Source organism: Anabas testudineus, chromosome 6 (genome assembly GCF_900324465.2).
Source record: "Anabas testudineus chromosome 6, fAnaTes1.2, whole genome shotgun sequence".
In the NCBI taxonomy this organism is placed as follows: domain Eukaryota; kingdom Metazoa; phylum Chordata; class Actinopteri; order Anabantiformes; family Anabantidae; genus Anabas; species Anabas testudineus.
The window spans coordinates 20,917,552-20,941,589 of NC_046615.1; the positions used below are offsets into that span (position 1 = coordinate 20,917,552).

General features: G+C 37.1%; 2 protein-coding genes across 3 annotated transcripts; both read left to right on the top strand.

Moving 5' to 3' along the window:
• Nucleotides 1-2,637, top strand: admb (adrenomedullin b). Its single transcript, XM_026364761.1, has 4 exons — nucleotides 1-96; nucleotides 345-460; nucleotides 722-853; nucleotides 1,208-2,637. The coding sequence occupies exons 2-4, from the start codon at nucleotides 357-359 to the stop codon at nucleotides 1,488-1,490; spliced, it is 519 nt and encodes a 172-aa protein (XP_026220546.1). The 5' UTR covers nucleotides 1-96; nucleotides 345-356; the 3' UTR covers nucleotides 1,491-2,637.
• Nucleotides 2,638-4,869: 2,232 nt separating this feature from the next.
• Nucleotides 4,870-22,457, top strand: ampd3b (adenosine monophosphate deaminase 3b). 2 transcript variants are annotated; one of them, XM_026365242.1, is made up of 16 exons: nucleotides 4,870-5,021; nucleotides 7,298-7,361; nucleotides 11,226-11,448; nucleotides 11,616-11,781; nucleotides 12,101-12,266; nucleotides 14,519-14,738; nucleotides 14,892-15,021; nucleotides 15,854-16,048; nucleotides 16,482-16,613; nucleotides 17,017-17,180; nucleotides 19,118-19,244; nucleotides 19,359-19,522; nucleotides 20,032-20,152; nucleotides 20,991-21,164; nucleotides 21,310-21,420; nucleotides 21,783-22,457. In XM_026365242.1, the coding sequence occupies exons 2-16, from the start codon at nucleotides 7,304-7,306 to the stop codon at nucleotides 21,957-21,959; spliced, it is 2,328 nt and encodes a 775-aa protein (XP_026221027.1). In that variant the 5' UTR covers nucleotides 4,870-5,021; nucleotides 7,298-7,303; the 3' UTR covers nucleotides 21,960-22,457. The 2 variants fall into 2 exon arrangements, with proteins under 2 accessions (XP_026221027.1, XP_026221028.1); XM_026365243.1 differs by lacking the exons at nucleotides 4,870-5,021; nucleotides 7,298-7,361 and adding an exon at nucleotides 8,716-9,032.
• Nucleotides 22,458-24,038: the final 1,581 nt, after the last annotated feature.

Consider the following 24,038-nt stretch of genomic DNA (forward strand, 5'->3'; position numbering starts at 1 on the left):
CATGGTAAACTCTTAATAGCCTGGGATAAAACACCCAACTCACTTTGAGGCACACCACAAAAATTGGCTAGATCATAGTATTGCCGTGAGCTTGAGGTAAGTGACTTTTTCATTTTTATTTTAAGATTATTTTCAAGAGTCTGTTAAACAATACACTGATATCATGTCAATTTTGGGTGAGATTTTAAAGAACTAGAAGTAAGGATATTTATTTGTATTCTTTGGGTGTGCATATACATTAAACATTTATTCAGCAGATTTTGTTTCTTAACCACCTTGTTTTTTAAGCTATTTGAAAGGAGCAGGTCAGAAAAAAATAAAAACATTTTCTTTACCACTGACAGTTTGCAGCCAAAATGAGATTAACCCTGCACACAATCATCTGCTGCTGCCTTTTCACCATGGTCCTGCCACTCATAAAAGGGGCCACAGAGGAGCTCAACTCCAGCTTGAAAAAAAGGTGAGGTGCTTAATTAACAAGCAGGACACTGTGTGCATCTGGCTGGGGGGGGCTCATTAAGTTTTCAACATTCAAATCAGATGTTATATCATACATGTTGTTGTATGAGGATTAAGTGTATAAAGTATCGCAGTGAAGTCAGAATTTCCGTTTACTATAGTACAACTGATTTGAGGTAGGAATGGTTCCTTATGACAATGCTAACTGATGAAAAGAAAGTCTTTTACCAGTTCCTGTAGTCACAGTCACCTGTTTCTGCAGGTTAAAAATATGGCTGCACAATCATATGAAGAGAGACCTGAGCAGCAGCAGCGTACTGACAACCAGTAAATGGTCCTCTGACATCGGATCACAGCGGGACAAGAACACAAAAACTGTGTCCGCTCCATCAAGGTAACAAACACTATATCTTAGAGGGGATACTTGCATCAGACCTTGCTTAAATTAAATACAAATTCGGGTACTAGGACAGTCTGTTTCTATTAAGTGGCTAAAGGCGATGCTGCCTGATATTACAGAAGTTCAAATTCCCAATGGAAAATTAACTATGCGTAAAAAAAGTTAGCAATTTCAAGGGGTAACTAATCTGTGGACACTCTACGCTCCGTTGAACTGATACAATGACCTAAATCTAAACAAATCTTGATAATGTGGACTTAAACCTCATAAACTTATATCTTTCTGGTCATGTTTGATAATCCTGGAAAGTTTTTAAATAAAGCACAAATATTTCTTTTCCTTTTCTAGTTTTGATGTCAATAGCAGACCAAGGAGATCAATATCACCCAAAACTGGCTGCAACCTAGGCACATGTGTATACCACGACCTGCTCCATGACGTGTACACGATTAACATAAAGCCAAAAGATGTCAAAGCTCCACCAAACAAGATTGGCTCAAATGGCTATGGGCGCCGTCGACGCTCACTCCTTGGTATCACTCAACTTGCCCTTCAGACAGGAAGACAAAGAAGGAGCACTGAAGCTGGTCAGCCAGTCCGCAGACACAGAAGTACATGCACAGTGGCCTAACACAGGCGTGAAAAAGCCAGAGGAGAGTCCTCCTTGGGGTTTTTTTTTTTGCTCACAGCAGATGAAGAGAAGTCCCCTCAGAGTTTTTATTTCACAGATGTACAACCAGATATGCCCAAAGCACAGCTGCTACATCTGTACAGCCCAGCCAAGGATGCTCAAGTCACTGGAGGATTCCAATGATAGATACTCAGAATTCACCGTGTGCATTTTAAATTCAGTTTCAGCGTATCTGAACAAGCGTGTCACGTCAAACCTCTGGGACTTAAGAATATTGATCTCTTCTTTAGTTTCTAAAGTGAGCGAGGCAGTTGTGAAAGAAGACAGTTCCTACAAATCTTCTCTGAAAAGCCAAAGAACTGATGAGGAACTCAGACCATAATGGAGAAGCCTTTTTTTCGCAAGAAACTGACATTACTGGATCCCAAACTGTCACATGCAGGATCCCCCCCCCGCAAAGAAAAGAAAAAAAGGAGTGCAATCTATACAGTATTTACCAACCCTACACACAGTTACAGATATGTAATTATCAACTTGTATATGTGGGATATATAAAGCTACCTTATATTTAAACATACATTACAACATACAACAATATTTTTATTGCAAAAATGTATATTAAACATGTCTCTTTTTTTACTGAAGTATAAAATGGTTTATGCATTTTAACATGTTTGTTTAAATAACTGTCTCTTCCTATAGTCTTCATATGAATGAAGAGTATAGAACATAAAATTAAAGATCTTATCGCTGAGTTATTTGGTATGTATGAACTGCCTTTGCTTTATTGAAAAATGGATGGAAAAGGATGGAAAGGCTCTTTACCTTTGATGTGAAAGGACTGGTGAACGAATAGAAGTGTTGTGCTGCCATCTAGCTTTACAGTTAAAAGCAAGGCCAGCAGTTTCAAAATTAATGCAGCTTCAATAAACGCACTTAAAAACCCTTAAACATTTAAACCTGAAACCCTTTTGACATGTATTTGCATCTTTATTTGAATGTAGTAAATCACAATTTAGCTGATATTACTTGAAACTTTATTAGTTAACATGTTATATGTCTTGTGGCAAATATGAGGAATTGTAGTAGCATTCATTTAACTGCAATGTTTGTTTTTTTAAATAAATGAATACAACAATAAAAATAATCTGAAGCAACTTTCATTCTGGGTGAACTAATATGAAATATTCTGCTTGTGTATGTCTGTGCTTATGTAAGGAGGCTTACAGGCAACACAGTAAACATGTGCCTTGTCATTTTGTGATGATTGAACACGATTAAATCCTCGGTTTTATAAACATAATATAAAAAACATGAAGCACTGATGTACATTCTTAGTTGCCTGTCTCAAAGAAACATTAATAAAACTTGTCTCGGGTCAACATGTTCCTAAATTGTGTAATCAAAGCATTTCAACAAAATTAATTATGTTTTGGCAACAACAATCCAAGTTGGGATGTGTGGGGAGGCAGAAGTGTGCTCCACTGCACATTAGTAACACTCAAATGGGGACTAGATACAGATATAATGGAATTTGACCTCTACCAACAGTTGTTTGTGTTAAAAGATAAACAATTTCACCATGAATCTGGTTATTTTCATTAAAACTATATCAAAAAATCCCACTGGGATTATAAATGGATACAATTTACAATACAGTGGATAAATAAATATTTTAAATGTTTAATAATACATATAAAATGGCTCCCAAGTTGTTCCTCAGCCCTTTAAGTTAGAATCCATATTTTCACTATATCTGTATTCGCAATAAACGTAATTATCTTTACTTTGTCAAGTCCATTCATAAAATGCAACTTGAAATAACATACTCCATAGTGACTAAAACAACACTACTCTTAGGTCTAACTATTTGGGTCAACTGAACATTTTACCACACACGTAATCTATTTGGCAACAATAAATGCAATGAAGAATATCTGCTTACTTCATTCTGCCAAATAGGAGATACTGTAGCATTCATAAATCCCTAATGTCTCCTACTCAAAATCAGGCGTAGACAGTTTTAATCAACCATTTTGATTGGTCAGAGGAGTATACTAGCTCTCTCCTCAACACACCTGCTTTCAATGTTCATGACCTATCTCCAGAAGGATGTCTTTTCATTGGCGTTTCCTTTCCCAAATTTATGGACACTAACCATACTCTCTAAATGTCACAGTGCTAATGGCGGGTTGCTGCTAGCTGTATAAAAAACAAACAAGCACCAACAATAACACTGGATCGTCTTCAGGGCAGCTTTTTTAAAGTTTGTAGTACATAGGCAAATGGAAAGAAGGGGCCTTCTCACCAACATGGTGTTATTTAGCTGTAAGGTAAAAAAAAGTCCATTCCCTTGTTTACGTAGAGCAGATCTACGTTGTAACGGCTCTATGAAATTGTTGTGAGGTTTGCAAACAGGAGTGGAATTACATGAAAAATTAAATTACCCTAACTCTGTGAACTAATGGTGACCTGTCCAAGGTGTACTCCGCGTCTTGCTCAATGACTGCTGTGATTTTCTCTAGCACTCCCAGCAGAATGTGTATGTGAAGCACTACTCTATAATATAGGAACGCCAATTAATCACATCCCTGTAATTGTTATGACTGTCCATTATTTAGAGTAAAGTCGTTAAGGTGAGCACACTTTAAATCAGGTCTCTTCTGCATATTTGAAATTAAATACCATCTCAAAATATTAAAACATTATTAAGTTAAATAATTTTGTTTGTAGAAATTGAACAATTAGAGTACACATAAGTACATGTAATTAAAAGCCAACTCCTACCATCCAAGGGAAAGGCACTTCATTAATGTTCCTTTACTGTCCAGATGGTGGTGTTGTACTCCACAATTCTGACACCACCTATACTCTAACCTGTAGACGATTCACAGACATTTATACCACTAATTTGCAGCACAAAGGTTAAGACAAACTTTAACAAATTAAATGTCCTTTTTCAGAACTATAATTAAATTAAAAATAATTATTAGTTATAAACAATAACCTTTCTTTTAATTATTAAACAATAACTCTACAATAATAGTAGAGTATCTGATGGAGAACGCTGAGCATTAGTTGTGTAGTGTGAATTGTAGTGAATTCTTGTGCAATAATTTTTGTGGATAAACATACTGTTTATCTAATATTATAAGACACACAGGTCTATGTGCACATATTTTTTGCCATATCCACTACAAGAGTCAGTGACTGAACAATAAGCTAAGACCCCACAAAGAGGGCTGCAGTGTAAAAACTGTTACCATGCACATGGAAAAAAAAAAGTAAACTGGCATAGTCACAAACTTCCTCCAGCACTTCCTCTACTGCACTAAAACACGCTGATGCAAATCACTTCCTGAAACTCATTTAGAGCACTGTAACTTTAACTGGTGCACCCTTTCCACTTGTTCACAGTGGCAGTGAAGGAGTAAAGTCGCTGCATGTTTCTCTGACTTGTCGTCTGTCATTTGAAGCCAAATAAGGCCCTCTACAGTCTCAAGAGCAACTTTCTGTACAGCCTGACAAACAGTAAGTACACTGCTGTCTCAACAATTCATTTTGTCAGAATATGTAAAACCTTTCACTACATTCCTCTATCTACAGTTACATCTTTCTGCTGCCATTGTTTATGGCACTTGCTCTACTTTGCATGGCTCTAGGCTGGTGGTGGACAGAATTATATTACCTATATTAAAAAAATAAAAACTTGTAGTTAAGTGACAGTTTCATAGAAACAACAAAGACACTGTGGTTAACAATGCTTACTTCTGCCAAAAGGTACATGGGTTTTCATTTCTCAGACTGAGCATTCTTCCTGTGCAGTTGTTACTTGGTGGTCACTGTTATGCCGGTGTGTTCTTGTGCTGCTGTTTGAACAGAGTCTACAGACAGGTTCTGTAAAGTACACTACAGGCCATCAAGTTCCCATTGGCATGAAAGCAAATGTTTATCTGTGACAGGACTGGAATCTATACTGTATATGTCAAGATGTAGGCCATTTGTGTGATCATAAATATTGTAAACATTACTTCACAAAAACAGGGGGAAAAAAATTATGTAAAGACATTTATGTTCTATTTAGTTTTGATAAAATAAATACAGACTGCAAAATTATGTTACAGTTGCACATTTTGTAATGTAAACATTGAACAAATGTTATGGCAGTCCAACAGCTGTCAAGGCATTGTCAACAGTCTGCTAATAATACTAGAAGAAAAGTCAAAGGATTACTAAAGCCATCAGAAATCATGAACTGGAGGATGATGAATGTCTACAAAATTTAATGGATCTACATTTTTGAGCTGTTGACATTTCAGCATGGACTTAAGTAGTGGACCAACTAACCTCTCGACTGATATTCATAGATACAATAAGTCAAAGGACAGAATAAAATGTAATGTAAAAGCATTTCAGAAACAAAACCACAATCGGGAAGCATCTTGCATTGTCACTTCTCTCAGTTAAACTGCTGTTTATTGCCAACAGAAACATGTACACCCAGCCACTAGCAAACTGTGAATTACTTTGTCAGGTTGGAATATGTGCAACAATTTGCCAGAAATGACAGGCACACAGTGTTTTATATTATTCCTGTGTCCAGCAATTGTAAATCACCTTCTCTAGATATTATTGTGACTGGCTGTTACCCTAATAGCTGTAGAAATAATTGCAGATACAGTATCAAGACTGCTTGTATTGCCTCTATCTTCAAGTATCTCCATGTTTATAAAACAAGTCTGTGGAGCGGTGTGGTAATTACCAGAGATTGCAAAGCTCAAAACGACAGATATGCAACTTTGACATTTAAGCACAAGTTAAGAGTCACAAGAACACTTTTTGTATCCCAATATTATCTTTTCTGCGACGAATGCCTTTAAATTCATTACATACACTAAAGGATAATTTCAATATCCAAATACACAAACTTGTTTAGATTGATGTTGTTAGTGTAGAGTTTTCAGACATGCAAAAGGGCAGTGTGAATGGTGCAATGTTTAGCTCTGTGTACATCTGTCTTCTGACAGAAAAAACAGGAAATTCCAAAACCAATACATATTTAATCTGAAACTTTCTAAACCAACTTCTAGCATAGGTTTCTATTCAATTCTTCTTTTACTCTCAATTTTTGGTAGCTTCAGTGTTGTACCTGTACCTGTGGTTATATTTGGCTACTATTTAGTTAAAGTTTATTTATACAATAATGTCTTATTTTGTCAAGTGCCTTAAGATAAATCTGTTATGATTTGGCACTGTATAAATAAACTTGAATTGAACACTAAATACCAAAAGCCTCTTAAGGCAATGTACATAGTAGGGCTAAGACCTTGGAGAATAATGGAGAAAACCAAAAAAATGCCCCTTGACCAAACGCTAGGTGAGCCATCTGCCTTAACTGGCTGGAGTGAATGGAAAATGAGAGGAGAGAGAAAAGAAGAGTAACAAGAAGCAAGTGTACAACTAATTTAACCACCATGTAGTCACACTGATGAAACAAGATAAATGTTTTCCAACAAACGTTCCAGTCTTGCTGACCTACAAACAGTGAGCTTATATTTGCGAGTTAACAAAGCTGAAAATGCTATTAAAAACTAAAATAAATAAATAGGACTAGAGCAACTTATAAATGTGTCACTTCCAGGCCAGTTTATAAAGTTACTTTAAACAATTTCAGACTTTTTCTGATACTTTGCTATGGTAATATTGTAAAAGCTAAAGTAATTATAGATTCCTTAAATCATTCAGCATTGCAAAATTAATTTACAAGAACCTTCAATTAAAAGTCTGTTTCTCCTTTGTCAAAACAGATCATAATGAAGAAAAGGGACACACCACTTTTCAAGCAGCAGTCCACACCCACTTATGGGAAAGGTGAGTAAATAAATAATAGTTATGTAAATAAATGATGTAGCATGCATAAACACAGTTCACAATGTCCCTGCCAGTACTGCTAATTTAAAGTGACAAATCCATCTCTATCAGTATTGCTCAACATCGATTAAAGTTGTCCACTGAAGTTGTTAATACTAGAGATGCAAGTGTCTTCTTCTCCAATTATTCAATACACATATTGATACAAGAGCCAAAATAAAATAGCTAAATTGTGTAATAATATGATACAGTTACATTCAGAGTCAGGCTGATTAATTTTAATTTAGCTGGTATTCAATTTAATTAACCTTTTGTTTTTGTCCACCAATCGTATGGTTATTCAATTCCCAATTACTCCCATGCATATGTTTAAGTGTCCTTGGTCAAGACACTAACAATGGCAGTGTCATTCAAAACCTATATAAAAATTTTTAATTAGGTTAAGTAAGTAAACACATGCAGTGATTCAATGCACAATAAGTAACAGATCATTCTGTGCCTGCTACCCACCCAAACAGGTTCCGCTAGTTTTCTCCTGAAATGTAATGTTCTGGATAGAAATATACAAAGATATGAGTAATGATCATCCTTGCAATTCATGCAAACATTAACTATATAAAGAGTAAGGGTTGGGTAATGCAGTTAAATTAATTTAATTAACTTTAATTTTATATCATTCACAAGAAAGGAAACCACGCCTCATGAATATGAACTATGTATTATAGTGCAACACAGTCCACCTCTAAAAAGAGATCTCTCCGTCCGGTTTTTCTGGCCATGAATCTTACCCTATCATATTATATCACATTCTGATATATTTGTTCAGTAAATGTCCATCACATATGTATACAAAATATTCAAATAACAGCCGTACGCCAATTAATCTGACAAACCCTAATTTCCATAAGCTACTTCAAGTTCAAATGCTTAAATTATTGATTGAAAGTTATGCGATACATCCCTTAAGAGTGAAGACGTCAAGAAACAATTTGTTGACTGACAGTTATAACGTGTTATACAGTGGAACATTTTCCCTCACAACAATATTTGGTAACCTACAGATGTCAGCAACCGTACTTAACTAATGTGAGTACCTAGTTTGTAAACTTTTAGGCCCCTTATATAACCCTAACAAACAGGATATGTTGACAAACTTTCTCAGTAATTCAGTATTACCTAAACATCCGCACTGCATGCTGTCCTTACTGCCCCTCTTCATTGTAAGCAATTCACATGTTAGCAGCCAGTTGTGACATAGCAGCTTGGATTAGCACCCCCTGTTGACATGATACTCTTAACACCCTAAAATAGAGAGAGCGAGACTCAAGACAGCAACAGCTAGCAGCTGCATTATACATACAGGCACTGGACCACATAAACAGCAGAGCAAAGTCAAACTGAGGGAGTCAGAGTGACGCTGACTTGCATTGTAATTGCTAGAAAGATACTGACACCAGAAAAGAGGACAGTCCTGACAGTGTCAAGAGTTTTCTATTACTCTTCAATAGTGTTGTAAGGCCTGATACTGAGTGGCAAGAACATTTAAATAGTGGAGCCAAAGTTAAAAGATAGGGAGACAAGAAGAGACAGAAAAGAAACATATAAGCTGAAATACCTGACCCAACAAACAGAGACTGAAAGAGTCAAACATGGCCCACATCACTACAGAAGGTAAGATGCTTAAATAGCTTCCTTTACTGATAAACCTTAATGACACAGATGCAATGTGGTAATAATTATCATATTAAGAGGTTCACAAAATGTCTGTGGTGTGAGGTGACACTTGATGATTTCCTTACCGACTCTAATGTGAGTCCACCAGTTGTAGCTGAAAGTAATAGCTCAAACAGAGAGATGAATACTGTAATTGTCAGAACTTTGATATCTGTGATATGTTAGGGTGGCTATAAAAATGTCATTCCTCCAGAGGCAGATTGGCACAACTATTAAAATGTGACTGCAAATGTTATGAGATATACAAAAGGCATACTTCTCAACAAACCAACTGATTTCTGTAGGTCAGATTTCTCTAGTTGGGCATGCATGTAGGTCAAGGTCAACCGGGGGCTGCTGAGCTGGTCCACTAGAGAGAATGTACATGTGCTGAGAGCTTATCAGAAATGACACCTTTCAAAATGATCATGCGCCAAATGTTATCACAAGTGGTAATGGTGTCATCTGTAATCTCACTTAGATCATTTCGGCCGATGAGTTAACTGCAGATGTTTGATACAGTTTGATATTTGACACCATGGTACAGCATGTTCTTGTTTTGGGCTTGTTGATTTTACTCCACAGGGATTGATACTAGAACTGAACTGACAATATTAATTTTATGAGTAACAGCAATGACATGGTCAGCATCTCCACTACTTATGGGATGTTGGAAAGCAACAGTAGTTTTCATATTAGGAGGATTGAGCAAGCAGGCAAAGCTATTTAAAAACAAGCAACTGTGCTGTCCTTCGTCTGTCCTATCAAAATATGACTTCACAGGCTCTAAAGTTTAAAATAGAACCCGAGTTCATGCCAATGGTATGTAAGAATCAGGTCAATACAAGTAAACAAGACTATGTTCCCACCAAAAGGCCCTGAAAACCAAAATGACTCTACAGTAATAACTGCTGTTCAAAAATAATCAGACTATTCACAGGAAAGACTAGACAATAAAAATCTTAGACTTACATCTTCGCAAATTATTGTATATATATTACCTACTGTTCCTAAGGTGATCTGTTTAAGAGTATCTGCAAAAATACAAACTTAGAAATTAGTTTGGGAATAAAAAGTTTACACTCCATGCAAAGGGCATCAAAACTCAAAAACCAGCTACGATAATTGGAATTCAACAATCAGCAAAACTCCTAAAAACCTTCGTCTTTCATTCCACTGCCAGTGCTGAATGGTCGCAGAAAGGGAGACCAGTCCATCCCGAGGTTTGAGAAGTCGCACTGCCAGCTTATGACAACCCAGGACAGTGATTAACTGTGTTCACTGTAACTTGCCTAACATGTTGGCATAACACATAGCCAGCACTGACATGTTTACAAGATATGAGTTAAGATGAGGTTAGCAAAATGTGCCAAGATCGTCCCTTAACCTCAACTACCCTCAGCCTCCAACTTGTATTTGTCATGCTCATGTTTCTCTTCCTAGTATTTTATTTACTGCCACCACTAAGATAATGTTATTTCTACAAGTGCTGCCATATTTCATCACATTTATGAGATAAAATACAGCTTGTTAGCAAGTTGCTCAGATTCTGTTAACACATCTAAACCATAAAAAACGTTTCTTTTGTAAGTGAACCAATTTTGCAGGATGTTTTTTTTTAATTGTATGGTTATTCAAGTTATGAACTTCTGGAAAAAAAATAGTTGGTCTTATTTTGTAGATGACAAAAACAAAACAGAGATCTTCATAACAAGAGTCACTACACACATTCTAAGCATTGTTGTAAGGGCAGTGATTCAAAGCAGAATATGTAATAGATCATTCTGTGCCTGCTACCTACCCAAACAGGTTGAGCAAGTTTTCTCCTGAAATGTAATTTCATTGTGTGGCATAAAGCAGATGTCCTGCATCTTTAGCACCACCTTTTTTACTTTCATCAGTAAAAAAATGGACTTCAAATGGAATTGTTCTGGATAGAAATATATAAAGATACAAAAATAATCATAATTGTCATTTAACTTGATCCAGAATTTACGCTCTCCACTCAGAACCATTATTATTGACAGTGCAAACACATTAACATAATATGAACACTTTTCTATCAAAAACAGCTGTCCAGACATAGCCAACCTCAGCAAAGCAAGGCAAAACATTTTTTACTAAAACTCTAATCTTTCTCAACTTCCTCAGACATGCCACGGCTTTTCCAGAGAATATCAATAAGTGAAGTGGATGAGAAAGTACGTCTACTAGCAGAGAAGGTATATGCCTCAGCCTTGAAGGAGGAAGACAATAAGAATGCTATGGCACTGTTCACTGTGCCAGAGGACTGTCCCATCGGTCTGCATGAAGACAGGCAGAGAGCACTGCAGAAGGAGTTGGCTGAGCAGCAGTCCCAGGAATCTAGTCAGAAGTATGGGAAGGAATACATTGATAAAATATTCTTCTCTTTCTGCACAGCTCTGCATCATAAAATCCAAGCACATTACCCAACACATGCTAGCTGCTTGCAATAAACCTTTAAGATATGCAAACTATTATTTTGTCATTAAAGTAATACTTGTCCCCTCGTTTGACTAGGAAGAAGAGTTTCAAGTTGAAGCGCTCGCAGTCGATATCTTTCCAGATACCCGTCGGTGGTGAATGGGCCCCCGCCCCAGTTTCCCCAACTACAGCTGAACCTAGTCTCCCAGAGGCCTTCCCAGAGTTCCAGAGGGTTACTATCAGTGGAGACTACTGTGCAGGGGTAAACAGAATTAGCAATCATAACTACTCATATAATATGAATACGCAATGGCTGCCTGACATGCATGGTAGCAATCAAAAGGAATTCAATCATTAAAAGAAATGCTGTATAAATGCACACTACCAGACAAGGAAGAAAAGCCCTGTGAGGCTACAATGGTCATTTGATACAAGAAATTAAATTGGGGATAAAAAATCTTCAATCTTAACATTTGTAAACTAGGTACTGTAAGAAAAACACGTATCAACATAATAACTGTTTCTCAAATTACCTGAGTGTCGCCATTGAAAGAGTACAAACATTCCCATGACATTTCTAGGTCACAGTTGACGATTATGAGCAGGCAGCCAAGAGTCTCCTTAAGGCACTATTCATCAGGGAGAAGTACTCCAGGCTGGCCTTCCACCGCTTCTCAAGGACCACCGCCCAATTCCTCCGCAATGCCGAAAATAACAAGTGGAAAGAGGAGGATGAAATTTTGCCAGGTAGGGGCATTTACAGAACTTGTTTTGAAATCACTGATTGACTAAAAACATATACTGGTCTAGACTAGATGAAATTTGTAATATAAGATGTATTGTGTAGGACTCCTACACAATACATCTTATATTACAAATTTCATCTAGTCTAGACCAGTATATGTTTTTAGCCATTTCTCCAACATAATCCAACTTAACACTTTTTGGCAGAGATGGTAAAAGTAAACAATTCACAACAGTCATAGTCAAGTGCAAGTACTCAGATATTAATTTGTTGTGGATATATTTTTTAATACACTAAATTTAAGATCAATTATAGATCATTTTTAATTGCACTATTAAATCGTGGAGATACACCTCAACTTGGATACCTGACATCTCCCACACTCACCATAGTAAACATCATGCTAAGGCCAGGGAGGCCAGAATCCTCCAGACAAAAACAAGACAAAAGCTGAGTACCAAATAAGCCATCTGATAGTGGCTTACAACAGTGGCCCAAATAACATTATATACATTAATACAAATGGAACAGTATTTGAAAGACACATTAATAGTCCGCTCCGGCCAACTTGCATGGTGGAAACAAAACAGTGACTGTCACCCTAAGCTAGAATCTGTAGGCTTTTCATACCTACTACTTCAACCTCATCAGAGCACATTTCTTCCTAAAGGCTGCTACACAGTGAACAAGGCAAGGGAAAGTTTTTTTTTTTTAACAGAGAAGGCAACTCATCTAATAGTAATTAAAAAAAAAGTGTCCAAGATGTACAGATATATACAAAACAACAACTTGTAAAGATAGGGATGATTTTAACCACTTTGTAAAGCGATAGGTGGTTAATCCATGATAAAGTACAATATTGTTCTCTGAATTGTGGTGGAGTAAAAGGAAACATATGAGGTAGAAATACTCTTACTGATAAAGTTAAGTACAAGTACTGTACTTGAATAAATATACTTAATAATTTACCCCTTCTGTTTTTGGGAGATAAGCAACAAAAAACACAGTGGACAGGAGTTAGCTGAAGGAAAACTGTCTGGTTCCCTTGTTGAAAAGATGGACTGCAGGCTTGGCTGACAGTAAGCCATGATTAGCTGACAACTAACATTAACAAGCGCTGACAACATAAGAGGCTGATGGAATGTCAACCAAAATAGAACAAAAACCAGAAATGCCAACTGAGATGACAGCAACAAAAGTGCTTAACTAAAACAATTACATTTACTGCAAGATTAATTTCTTTATCAATTAAATCTGTTTGTGATTGCATGGTAAAGATGAAGCATTTACAGAGTTATTATGAAATATTTAAGCCAAGGTCAGTCTAGACTATTCTTGACTAATGACTGGGACAAGTTTCAACAAGTCTCAGTTGAGTACAAGCCAGTGAGAAAGGGTTAGAAAAACAAGAGTCTAAGTCCATCTATAAGTATCAATACACAACCAATGTATAACAGTAAACTGACCAAAATGTCTAGTATGTTGGTAGTTAGTAACAATATAGATGTATACCAGTTTGAGGAAGTTGGATTTTCAGGAAGTTAGTATGGTAATATGACCTCAAACAAGTCAGGAGAAACAATGTACAACAGTTTTTTTAAGAGTTGGAGTCCACATACAAAGTCCTAGTACACACTCTGAAAACCCATCTTCACTACAAGCAGATAAACAAGCTTTAATCCACCCCATTAATATTTAATGAACTGCTTAAGCCAAAGAAAAAAGCAGCTTATTCAGAGTAAACACGTAACAAACCTGCACAGGCAGGCAGAGCTGCCATTTCCACGATCAAGTAAACACAGCCTACATTTACTCAAGTTTTACCATAGAAATTTCAAGAAGTCTGGCTGACAGGGGAAGTGTAAAGAACATTGCTTTGATTATGTCATAATGTAGGCTTTGCCACTTGATGAGTATAAAATGGTAAAACTTTGCACAGAGAAATGTTTAGCCCTTTTTGTCCAGTCATTGGCTATTTGAAGTCAGAAGATTTTTTATCTGATATAATACATTTTATACAAAAAGATCATTCTATAAATGTGAATATACTGTAAATCCTTCCACAAGTTTGTCTCATAATACAAAATTAATGAGTATTGGTATTGTATTTTAACAGCACTAAATCTTGAAAGTGTGGGAGAGGTACAACAACAACAACAAAAATATATATATACAATTTCTATTATGACTATATAAGGGAATCTCAGAATATAGAGCGTGCTCTGTAGTCTAAATGACTGCCCCTCATCTCTAGACATTTTGCCGTGCCCTCATGAAGGAGAAGACCCATATTCCATGGAGGGTATTCCTGAGGACCTGAACTACGAGCTGCAGATGAAGGATGGCATAGTTTACGTTTACGACAACGCAGAGGCTCTGAAACAAGAGCATCCACACAGCCTCCCTTACCCTGACCTTGAGACCTTTGCCATAGATCTGAGCCACATTCTTGCTATGATAGCTGATGGTCCAACGTGAGTACACAGACATAATTGAATATTCTTGCCAATCTTTCAAATGGATATTTTACAATATTGAAATCACTCAATATAGTAAACTGGACCAGATAATTCAGGTTGGGTCCCACATGACACATTTTGCTGATCTGATGTCGTGTTGCCTCACAGGAAAACCTACTGTCACAGAAGACTCAATTTCTTGTCTTCTAAATTCCACCTTCATGAAATGCTGAATGAAATGGCAGAGCTAAAAGAGCTGAAACGTGTTCCACATAGAGACTTCTACAACGTCAGGAAGGTTGGTTGGTATTTTTCCGGCACATTATGCAAAATAGTGGTGTACTGAGACAATCCCATGTAACAAGTAACCAGGCTGAGAGATCAGTAAGTTAAAATAAAGAAGACATTTCGATCCTTACTCACTTTTACTCTGCAGATGCAGTTTCACTTGCTCTCTCAAAGCAGGGATGGGAAGGGGGGGGTTGTTTGTATAGAATGCAGCAGAGCAGAGAGCAGGCTCTTTTTAAGCGAGGTAGGATCAGGGTTGAACACAATACTCCTTACCAATATATGCAACAACATCCAACAGTAATGTAAACAGTAGGAGTACTTTATGAAACTTGTTGAACAAGCATTGAGCATTTTTAGCTAATTGTTGTAAATTGACTGAAAACAAAACTAATTTCACTTGATAAGACTAAAGACAGGAGTAGAATACGTCAACCTGTTCTAAATCAGCATGCAGTGTCCATGTGTGCACAAAAGCAACACGAAAGCAGCAAACATTGGAGGCTGTTTAGCTAAATGTAGCTATTTGATCAGACTCCATTACAGCAGAGAGCTAATTCTAAAGACTTGGACTAAGACGTTTACAAACACTTCAAATAATGGATAATATTATCTACTTATTACCCACAAACCCCAGACAATATTTAATATTTTTGTTCAGTATTGCACACCAACTACTTCAAAGGCTGTCTCACGGAAGTTATTTAAATTAGTAATTAAATCTGCCTATCCTTAGTTAACTTTAGTAAAAAAAATATATAAAAAATGACTTACATTTATAGATCTACTGTAATGTATCCAATAAAGTCATGCTCACTGTCACTTTTGTTTGTCTAACACAGGTGGACACACACATACATGCTGCTGCTTGCATGAATCAAAAGCATCTGCTGAAATTTATTAAGACCTCGTTCGATACAGATGAAGGTCGCGTGGTCTTGGAGAAGGGCAGTCAGAAGCTCACACTCAAGGACGTCTTCAACAACCTCCACATGGACCCCTACGACCTTACTGTTGATTCATTGGACGTGCATGCTGTAAGGACAAAAAAAACCCAAAACAAAAAAAAAAAAAAAACACCCACACACACACCCACACACAAAAAAAAAACCAAAGCTCTTATTACACATTTCCAGTTTTAACCTAACATGTTGTTGCAGCCTACATAAGATTTTCCTTTCATAATATACCTAACAAGACAAATACTTACATCAGGATCACATACGGCCTGGTGAGGAATTAATTAGCTCTTTTTAAAGTACTACAGCACATTTTACTAATCTGACTTCATTAACATACGGATGTAATTATGTGTGTTCATGCATTTCATATGGTGTTTGGCATTAATTTTTTGTTCCATGCAAAGGCCCCTTAATCTGTAAAATGAAAATAATCAATATAGTCAGTTTGTTGGAATGAGAATGTGATCATCAGTACAGATTCACTGCCTCTCACGAATTACTCTCACAGGGTAGACAAACATTTCATCGGTTTGACAAGTTCAACTCCAAATACAACCCAGTGGGAGCCAGCGAACTTCGAGAGATTTACTTGAAAACAGACAACTACATCAAAGGAGAGTACTTTGCACGTCTCATCAAGGTGTGGTATAAATTAAAGTATTAACATCACCCTGTAAACTGGTATTTCCACTTATATAATTTATTTAGATTTATGTTTGTTCTTGCTCACAAAGCTTCCACATTGAAGGATGAAGGACGGCATTATGTAAAGTTAATAAAGTCCATGAACTGATGAGAATTATCTTTAACCAACTTCTAGAAAATCTAGCAAATATTTCCATTAAATTGATAGATGGAAAGCTTGCCACTGTCATGACAACTGTTATTGTCACCTGTCCTTCTCTTTACAAAAAGCTACAAAATGCTTACCAATGTATTGAAGAAAAATGTTTGAGGTTGACATACATTGAGCAGCCATCTTTACATGGTAACTTCTGCTTTGTCAAGAAACATCAAAAACTTTCCGTGGTTTTGCATTTCAGGAAGTGAGTTTGGATCTGGAGGAGAGTAAGTACCAGCATGCTGAGCCCCGTCTGTCGATTTATGGCCGTTCGACCACGGAGTGGGAGAGCTTGGCAACCTGGTTCATCCAGCATAGGGTTCACTCACCCAACATGAGATGGATGATCCAAGTTCCTAGGATCTAGTAAGTGAAAGATTCAAGACATTTAAAGATTAAAATCATTTATTGTCATATGCACAGTGAGGAAAACTTGTTTCCTGTACAATGAAACTCTTCTTCTATGGACAACTACAAATAAACAAGCATTATAGCACATATAAACTGCTTAATGAATGAAAAGAATTATATTAGGGTAAATTATGACTTATAGTGCAAAACAGCAGATAACACAGTAGAAACGGCATTAACCTTAACACCTTAACACCTTAACACCAGTGCAATGAGGCATTTAGTCCAACTTCTCTGTGGGATAGATGAGTCTAGTCTGTGCCAAACTGGCAAACTGTTTAACAGTCTGATGGGGGGGTTCCTAAGTCTGGAAGTCCTGCATTTCACACTCCTGTACCTTTGACCTGAGGGTGGAAGTGTGAACAGTCCGTGTTAGGGGTGGGTGCGGTCCTTGAGGATGGAGACAGCTTGCCTGTGTACTCTGTGCTGGTAGATAGTCTGCAGAGAGAGCAGTGAAGTCCTGGTGATCTTCTCAGCAGTCTTGACCAGTCTTTGCAGAGGTTTGCAGTCCGTCGTAGTAGTACAGCCTTACCACACTTTGATGATCTAGGCTGACATGCCAAACGTCCTCAGTCTCCATAGGATGTACAACCACTGTTGTGCCTACTTAACCAGCTGGGTGTTGCCGAGTGTCCAAGTGAGGTCCTCATATGGACCCCCAGGTATTTGAAGCTGCTCACCATCTACACTCCGAGCTCCCACATAAACAGTGGCTGATGAGTTCTCCTCTCCTTTCTCATCTTCACTATCATCTCCTTTGACTTCTGATAACACCATGTTATCAGACTGGCCACTTCCCTCCTGTAGGCTGTTTCATCCCCATCAGTAATCCAGGCTTTGAGCTGGGCGTCTCAAAGCGGGCATAGAAGGTGTTGAGGTCATCCAGCAGGCTGTCTAAGGAGCTGGTGGTCCTGTAGTCTGTGATGGGCTGCAGACTTCGTTAAATCCACCCGACATCAGCAGTAGAGTAGAGACTGTCTAGTTTCTCTCTGTACTACCTCTTGGCCACTGTAATGGCTCTTCTCAGTCCGTACTTTGCCATTTTGCACTCACTTTATTTGCATAAAAAGAAAGCAAGAGTTCAAGCACACAGCATGTGGCATACCTGACTGTTTAACTTCTGATTTGTAAACTTCCTGACTTGTATGGTGGGTACGATGTTGTCAACACAAGTGCTAATGAACCTAGTCACATACTCTGTGTAGTCCTCTACACTGACAGAAATGTTCTCTTATTTGGCTGCAGCTCCAAATACATCCCAGTCTTTCAGGGCCAAACAGTCCTGCAAGATGTTCTCAGTCTCTGAAATTCAGAGCTTAACTGGTTTAGTGACAGGGTATATTTGTTTGAGTCGTTGTCTGTAGGCTGGGTACAGAAACAAAGAGATGTAGTCTGCAAGGTGCAGGCTTATACACACCCCGTACATTGCTGTCAACACGGTACAGTGTGTTTTTTAAAACTTGCCAAGCGCTGCCATAGCGTTGGCTCATGGGTGGATATAAACAGCTGCCAAAAACACAGCAGTAAAATTTCCTTGGTAGATAATGGGGATGGTATTTTCAGCCATGAAAGCACAATCCAACTATGAGAGGCAATTTCCCTACAATAAGACAGACATGGTTCTATTAACGCACTGTCAGTGGATGATATGAGTTCATTTCATGAATTCAAGTGCAGAAGTTCCAAGTGTCCATCTTAAGAAGTCCGGAGTAAAAAAAACTGTAATGTCAGTGTTGCTAAACATTTGGCTCCGACCTTGTAAATTAAGGTGGTTTCACAATCACCTGCAATCAAGTTAGGAATAATTACAATGCACAACAAGATGTTATAAATAAGAAAACAATGCTTGTTTTGATATGGCAAGATGACATGACTTTCTTTTTGTCTTGCAGTGACATTTTCAAGTCAAAGAAATTAGTACCACACTTCGCCAAAATCCTGGAGAACATTTTCCTTCCCCTGTTTGAGGCTACAGTCAATCCACAAAAGCACAAAGCAATACATGTATTCTTAAAATATGTAAGTACCTTCATGATTGATTGACTTGAGACAAGCAGTACAGGCAAGTTTGAACTACATCTATTCACACTGATGACTGACTTGTCCATGGTTTTATAATTTGTTGTCCTCTAGGTGACAGGGTTTGACAGTGTGGATGACGAGTCAAAACACAGTGACCACATGTTCTCTTACAAAAGCCCGAAGCCTGAGGAGTGGATCACAGACGACAACCCACCCTACACATACTACCTGTTCTACATGTACGCCAACATCATGGTGCTAAACAACCTTCGCAAGTAAGTCATACATGCCTGCACATGCAAACATTCCGAGTAGATTTATGTCTATTGCACACCTGGTCTACATGTTGCAGAAGCCTGGCAAACATGTTCACACTGATCCCTGAAAAGAAAATGTGACATCTGTAGTAAAGCCAAGATGAAGACCGGAGAGATATATTATATTATATAGACATAGATAAAAAGATATTGTAAAAGCTGATAGAAAATGATTAAAATAAAAACATGACATCAGGCCCATGCTGCAAATTTCCTGCAGCAAAAACACAAATAAACTATGGTTACATACACAAACCTTTCCTAGTATTGGTAATTGTTTTACCTAGAACTTAGTGTTAGGCCTACCTGTATTCTCCCGCTGAAGGAAACACATACTCAGTTTCTTTAGCATACTTTTTGAAAACGTGTTCAAAACTAGAACAGCCTAAAAGAAAGTAAATATCCGACATGCTATGTTGTACTACTACTGTATGTAGTACATAGTATTTTTGTTTGTCTCTCCCCAGGGAGCGAGGACTGAACACCTTTCAGTTTCGTCCACACTGCGGTGAGGCCGGCTCTATCACCCACCTGGTCTCTGCCTTCCTCACAGCTGATAACATCTCCCATGGACTCAACCTCAAAAAGGTACTAGGGATTCATACACTAATCAGTACACGCTGATAATAAAAGTTGCTGATACAGATCTCAAATTTTGTTTGGATTTAAAGGTTATAAATGTTTTAGTACAACTTTCATAGTATGGGATTAAAAAAAAAAAAAAAATCAAGCTATGTTTCAAAGACAAAGATCACCTATCACTACATAGAACTACATGCTGAAGTGTTTTTAATCTTTATACAGAAAAGGCAATTCTATATATCTATTTATAACTTAAAAAGTTTCTCTAGGCAATAACTCTTCTTTACCTCTTCATCTTATTATATGTGTGGCCTTCATAACCATGTTCAGTCAAAGCGGCCAACTCTGATTACTCTTGCTACACAGATCTGTTTACTCAAAGCAAACATTGCTGCTGACAGGAAAACTACAAACCCTTATGGTATACTAGCATTTGTAAAAGCATCCATAAGCTGGATATAAATGTATAAATATATAATAATACAAAATGTTCATCTGGAAATTTGAAATATTTAATAAATTGATAACAGAAAGACTACACTTCAAACAGTACACTTTTCAAAGTGACACGCAGTGATGGCTCTGAAAAAGTGATATCCGAAACCATAACTTTTTGTAATTCATGACTATCATGATGCATATCATGCATGTTCATAGGGTTTCAATAAAGACATGAAACACCATGACTGTCTGTGTTCTACCAGCTTAAAAATATTGTATTTGTTGATATATGTGACTTTGGTAAAGATCAAATCACATTTCATGAAAAATCTATGTTGAAAACTTTTCTTGCAGCTGCATAGCAGTAGTCATTACTGTGCTGTCTACACCTCCTTCTCCCCAGAGTCCAGTGTTGCAGTACCTGTACTACCTGGCACAGATCCCAATCGCCATGTCCCCACTGAGCAACAACAGCCTATTCCTGCAGTACTCCAAGAATCCTCTGCAAGAGTTTCTGCACAAAGGCCTGTGTGTGTCGCTGTCCACTGATGACCCAATGCAGTTCCACTACACCAAGGTGAGAACCACAGGGATATGCTTATTAAATAATGATATATAATATTTGTTAATTTATCTTTTAGTTAAAAAATATTTCACAATTCAATGTTCTGTTCATACATGGAATGTGTTTTAAACATGTACAATGTACCTAACATTTTCAGGAGGCCTTGATGGAGGAGTATGCCATTGCAGCCCAGGTGTGGAAGCTGAGCACTTGTGATCTGTGTGAGATAGCCAGGAACAGTGTGCTGCAGAGCGGCTTCTCACATCAGGTAATGTCTAATATTTGTTCTCAGTTGGTTGCATAGCTAGTGAAGAACAGGGGTGGAGAAACCAGCATTGTTACAGTTACAGTCCTTTTCCATTTAACAACACTAGTGTTTATAAAATCTGCAAGCTTTCCAAAACAACTATTGCATCAACTTACAACATAAGCTATAAACCAAGGGATGTAAACTAGGTAAAAGCTGAGTCCATTTTTAGTTTAATAATAAACTTGCACTCAGTGCTCTCTAGTGGACAAACTATGTATTGATGATTGATGATATATCTCTGATTAGATAATAGTGGGCCCTGCCATATTCACATCTGTTCAATATCTGCTCTACATCATTTTCAACTCTTCCACCCGCAGGAAAAGAAACACTTCATTGGTCCCAACTACCTCCAAGACGGACCAGAAGGCAACGACATTCGGCAGACAAATGTGGCACAGATCCGCATGGCCTATCGCTACGAGTCTCTGTGTAATGAGCTCAGTTTTCTGGTGGATGCAGTGAAGACAGAGAGCTGCACTAGCAAAGCTGAATGATGGACCACACCAACATAACACTGTGCTCGAATGTGTCTTTAGGAATAAAAGAGGTACAGGTTAGATAGCACTTTTTTTTTTTTAAACATGCATTTTCTTAGACATTTTCATGAAGATGATTTTAAAAAGGACGGTTTTAGTATTTAAACGTTGGTGCAAGTACAGTATTTGTCATAGTCTACTTCATTGTGTTCCTCATCACTTGGGTATAGTTTCACTTTGTTTTAGAGGGTGTTAAGTGTACTGAACACAAAACCAGCCTTTAAACATTTTATCATTTAAACAGAAGTTGATATGAAGCCAGTCAAATATTGAACAGTTTCTACTACGACCAAGCTGAAGATAGTTGTGTAATAAAATGAGCATCACAGACCCTTGTTGGACACTGAAAGGCTAAGTGGTTAGAATGATTAACTTTCTTTATGTTTGCTAATTTTACATTGTTTTTTCACATGTTAAAATAAAGACTGTAAAAACAGAGGAGGATGTTTTATTGTAGCTACAGGATGCTGTGACTTCATTTTAAAGTTACCTAAAGCCATGTTTATATTGTGTTAAAAAGGAGAAGCTGCTAGTTTAACACTTCAGGGTGTGTGTGCATAAGAAAACGACCAGCAGCCGAGTGTAAGGTCCTTATACTATAACATTAATAAATGTTGTTCTCAGTTTACAGTGTTTAGTTAATTCACTTTAGATATTAAACCTTAAACATGTAAAGGTTAGTTACTTTAGATCCTCATTTATTAAAGGACTAAATACTAATTTGTAATTAATATTATTTTAATAAATACTATTATAACGTGAACAGTAACTTTTGATACTAAAGCTAACGCCAACGACAGTGTTAGCTAACGTTAGCTAGCTAGTTAGCGTTTTTGAGTTAACGTTAGGTAGATAACTTAACACACCGATTTTAGCAAACATTTAATTATATCAAAACATGTAATTTATCAAAATACATAAATGCGCGTTTCTTCTTGTTTCAGTAAGTTACTTACCAGAAATATCCAGACTTTACAGGGAGGACCTTCGAACCACTTGAGTCCTTGTTGAGTTTGTCGTTAGCTTAGCGTTAGCTTAGCGTTAGCTAGCTCCTGACAGGTTGAAACCATTTGAAGCATAAAAACGTTATTTTACATATAAATATTTAAAATCTGAACTGAACAGAAGGGAGGTGAACTTCTCAGCTCACTATCCGGTCAAGATAAATCGTTTCCAGGTGAGTTTAAAGTAGCTTAAACTCACCTTTAAACAGAGACGATCAGACTCGTCAAAATCAAAGATGGCGCACATTTCAAGAGGTCTTATTAAATCTAATGAATCCAAATCTAATTAAATAATGTTCACACATGTCATTTAAAATAAATAAAAGGTTTCTGTGTTTTAATAATTATTGCAATCGTGCATAAGATTGAGACATAAAGATGATCATAAAACTATTTAGCACATAGCTTTAATGTTCTTCTTTGATGCCTGATAACACTTAAATTTATTAGCATATTTTATACACATCTATAACAATTATGCACCTTTATTTAAGATAAAAGTATTCAGAGTGGTTTAAACATTTAATTCCAGCAAGCCACACAGTCATAAAGTGCAAAAAGTGAGCATCTCTTTATTAAGGACAATACAGCTCTCTTCATTTGATTTGCTAATAAAATGCCTTAAATAACCAGACTCGTGTACAGGATTACAGATTAATGCTGCCATCTCACGGTTGTTTTATATCACAGAGCAGTTTGTGGTTTATGGTAAAGCAAACAAAAACACATTTCTCTGTTTTTAAAATATCAACTATTGCAACTTTTTAATGCATTTTGTGTGGATGTCTGCAGCCATACAACACAAGACTCTGCTCTTCTGTAAAACTCCTGTTAAATCTGATGAGCACAGCCTCCTACTGCTGCATATCTCAAATGAAGTAAGAAGGATTAAGGTGTTTGAGGGTTTTTTTTTACCCTCCAGAGATCAAAATCATCTGCTGCTGTACTGCACGAGCACCAGGGAAGCTACAATAAGGTTTCAAAGTGCGATTTGTCAGTATGAACAGTAAAATTTAATATTTACAGTATGGGC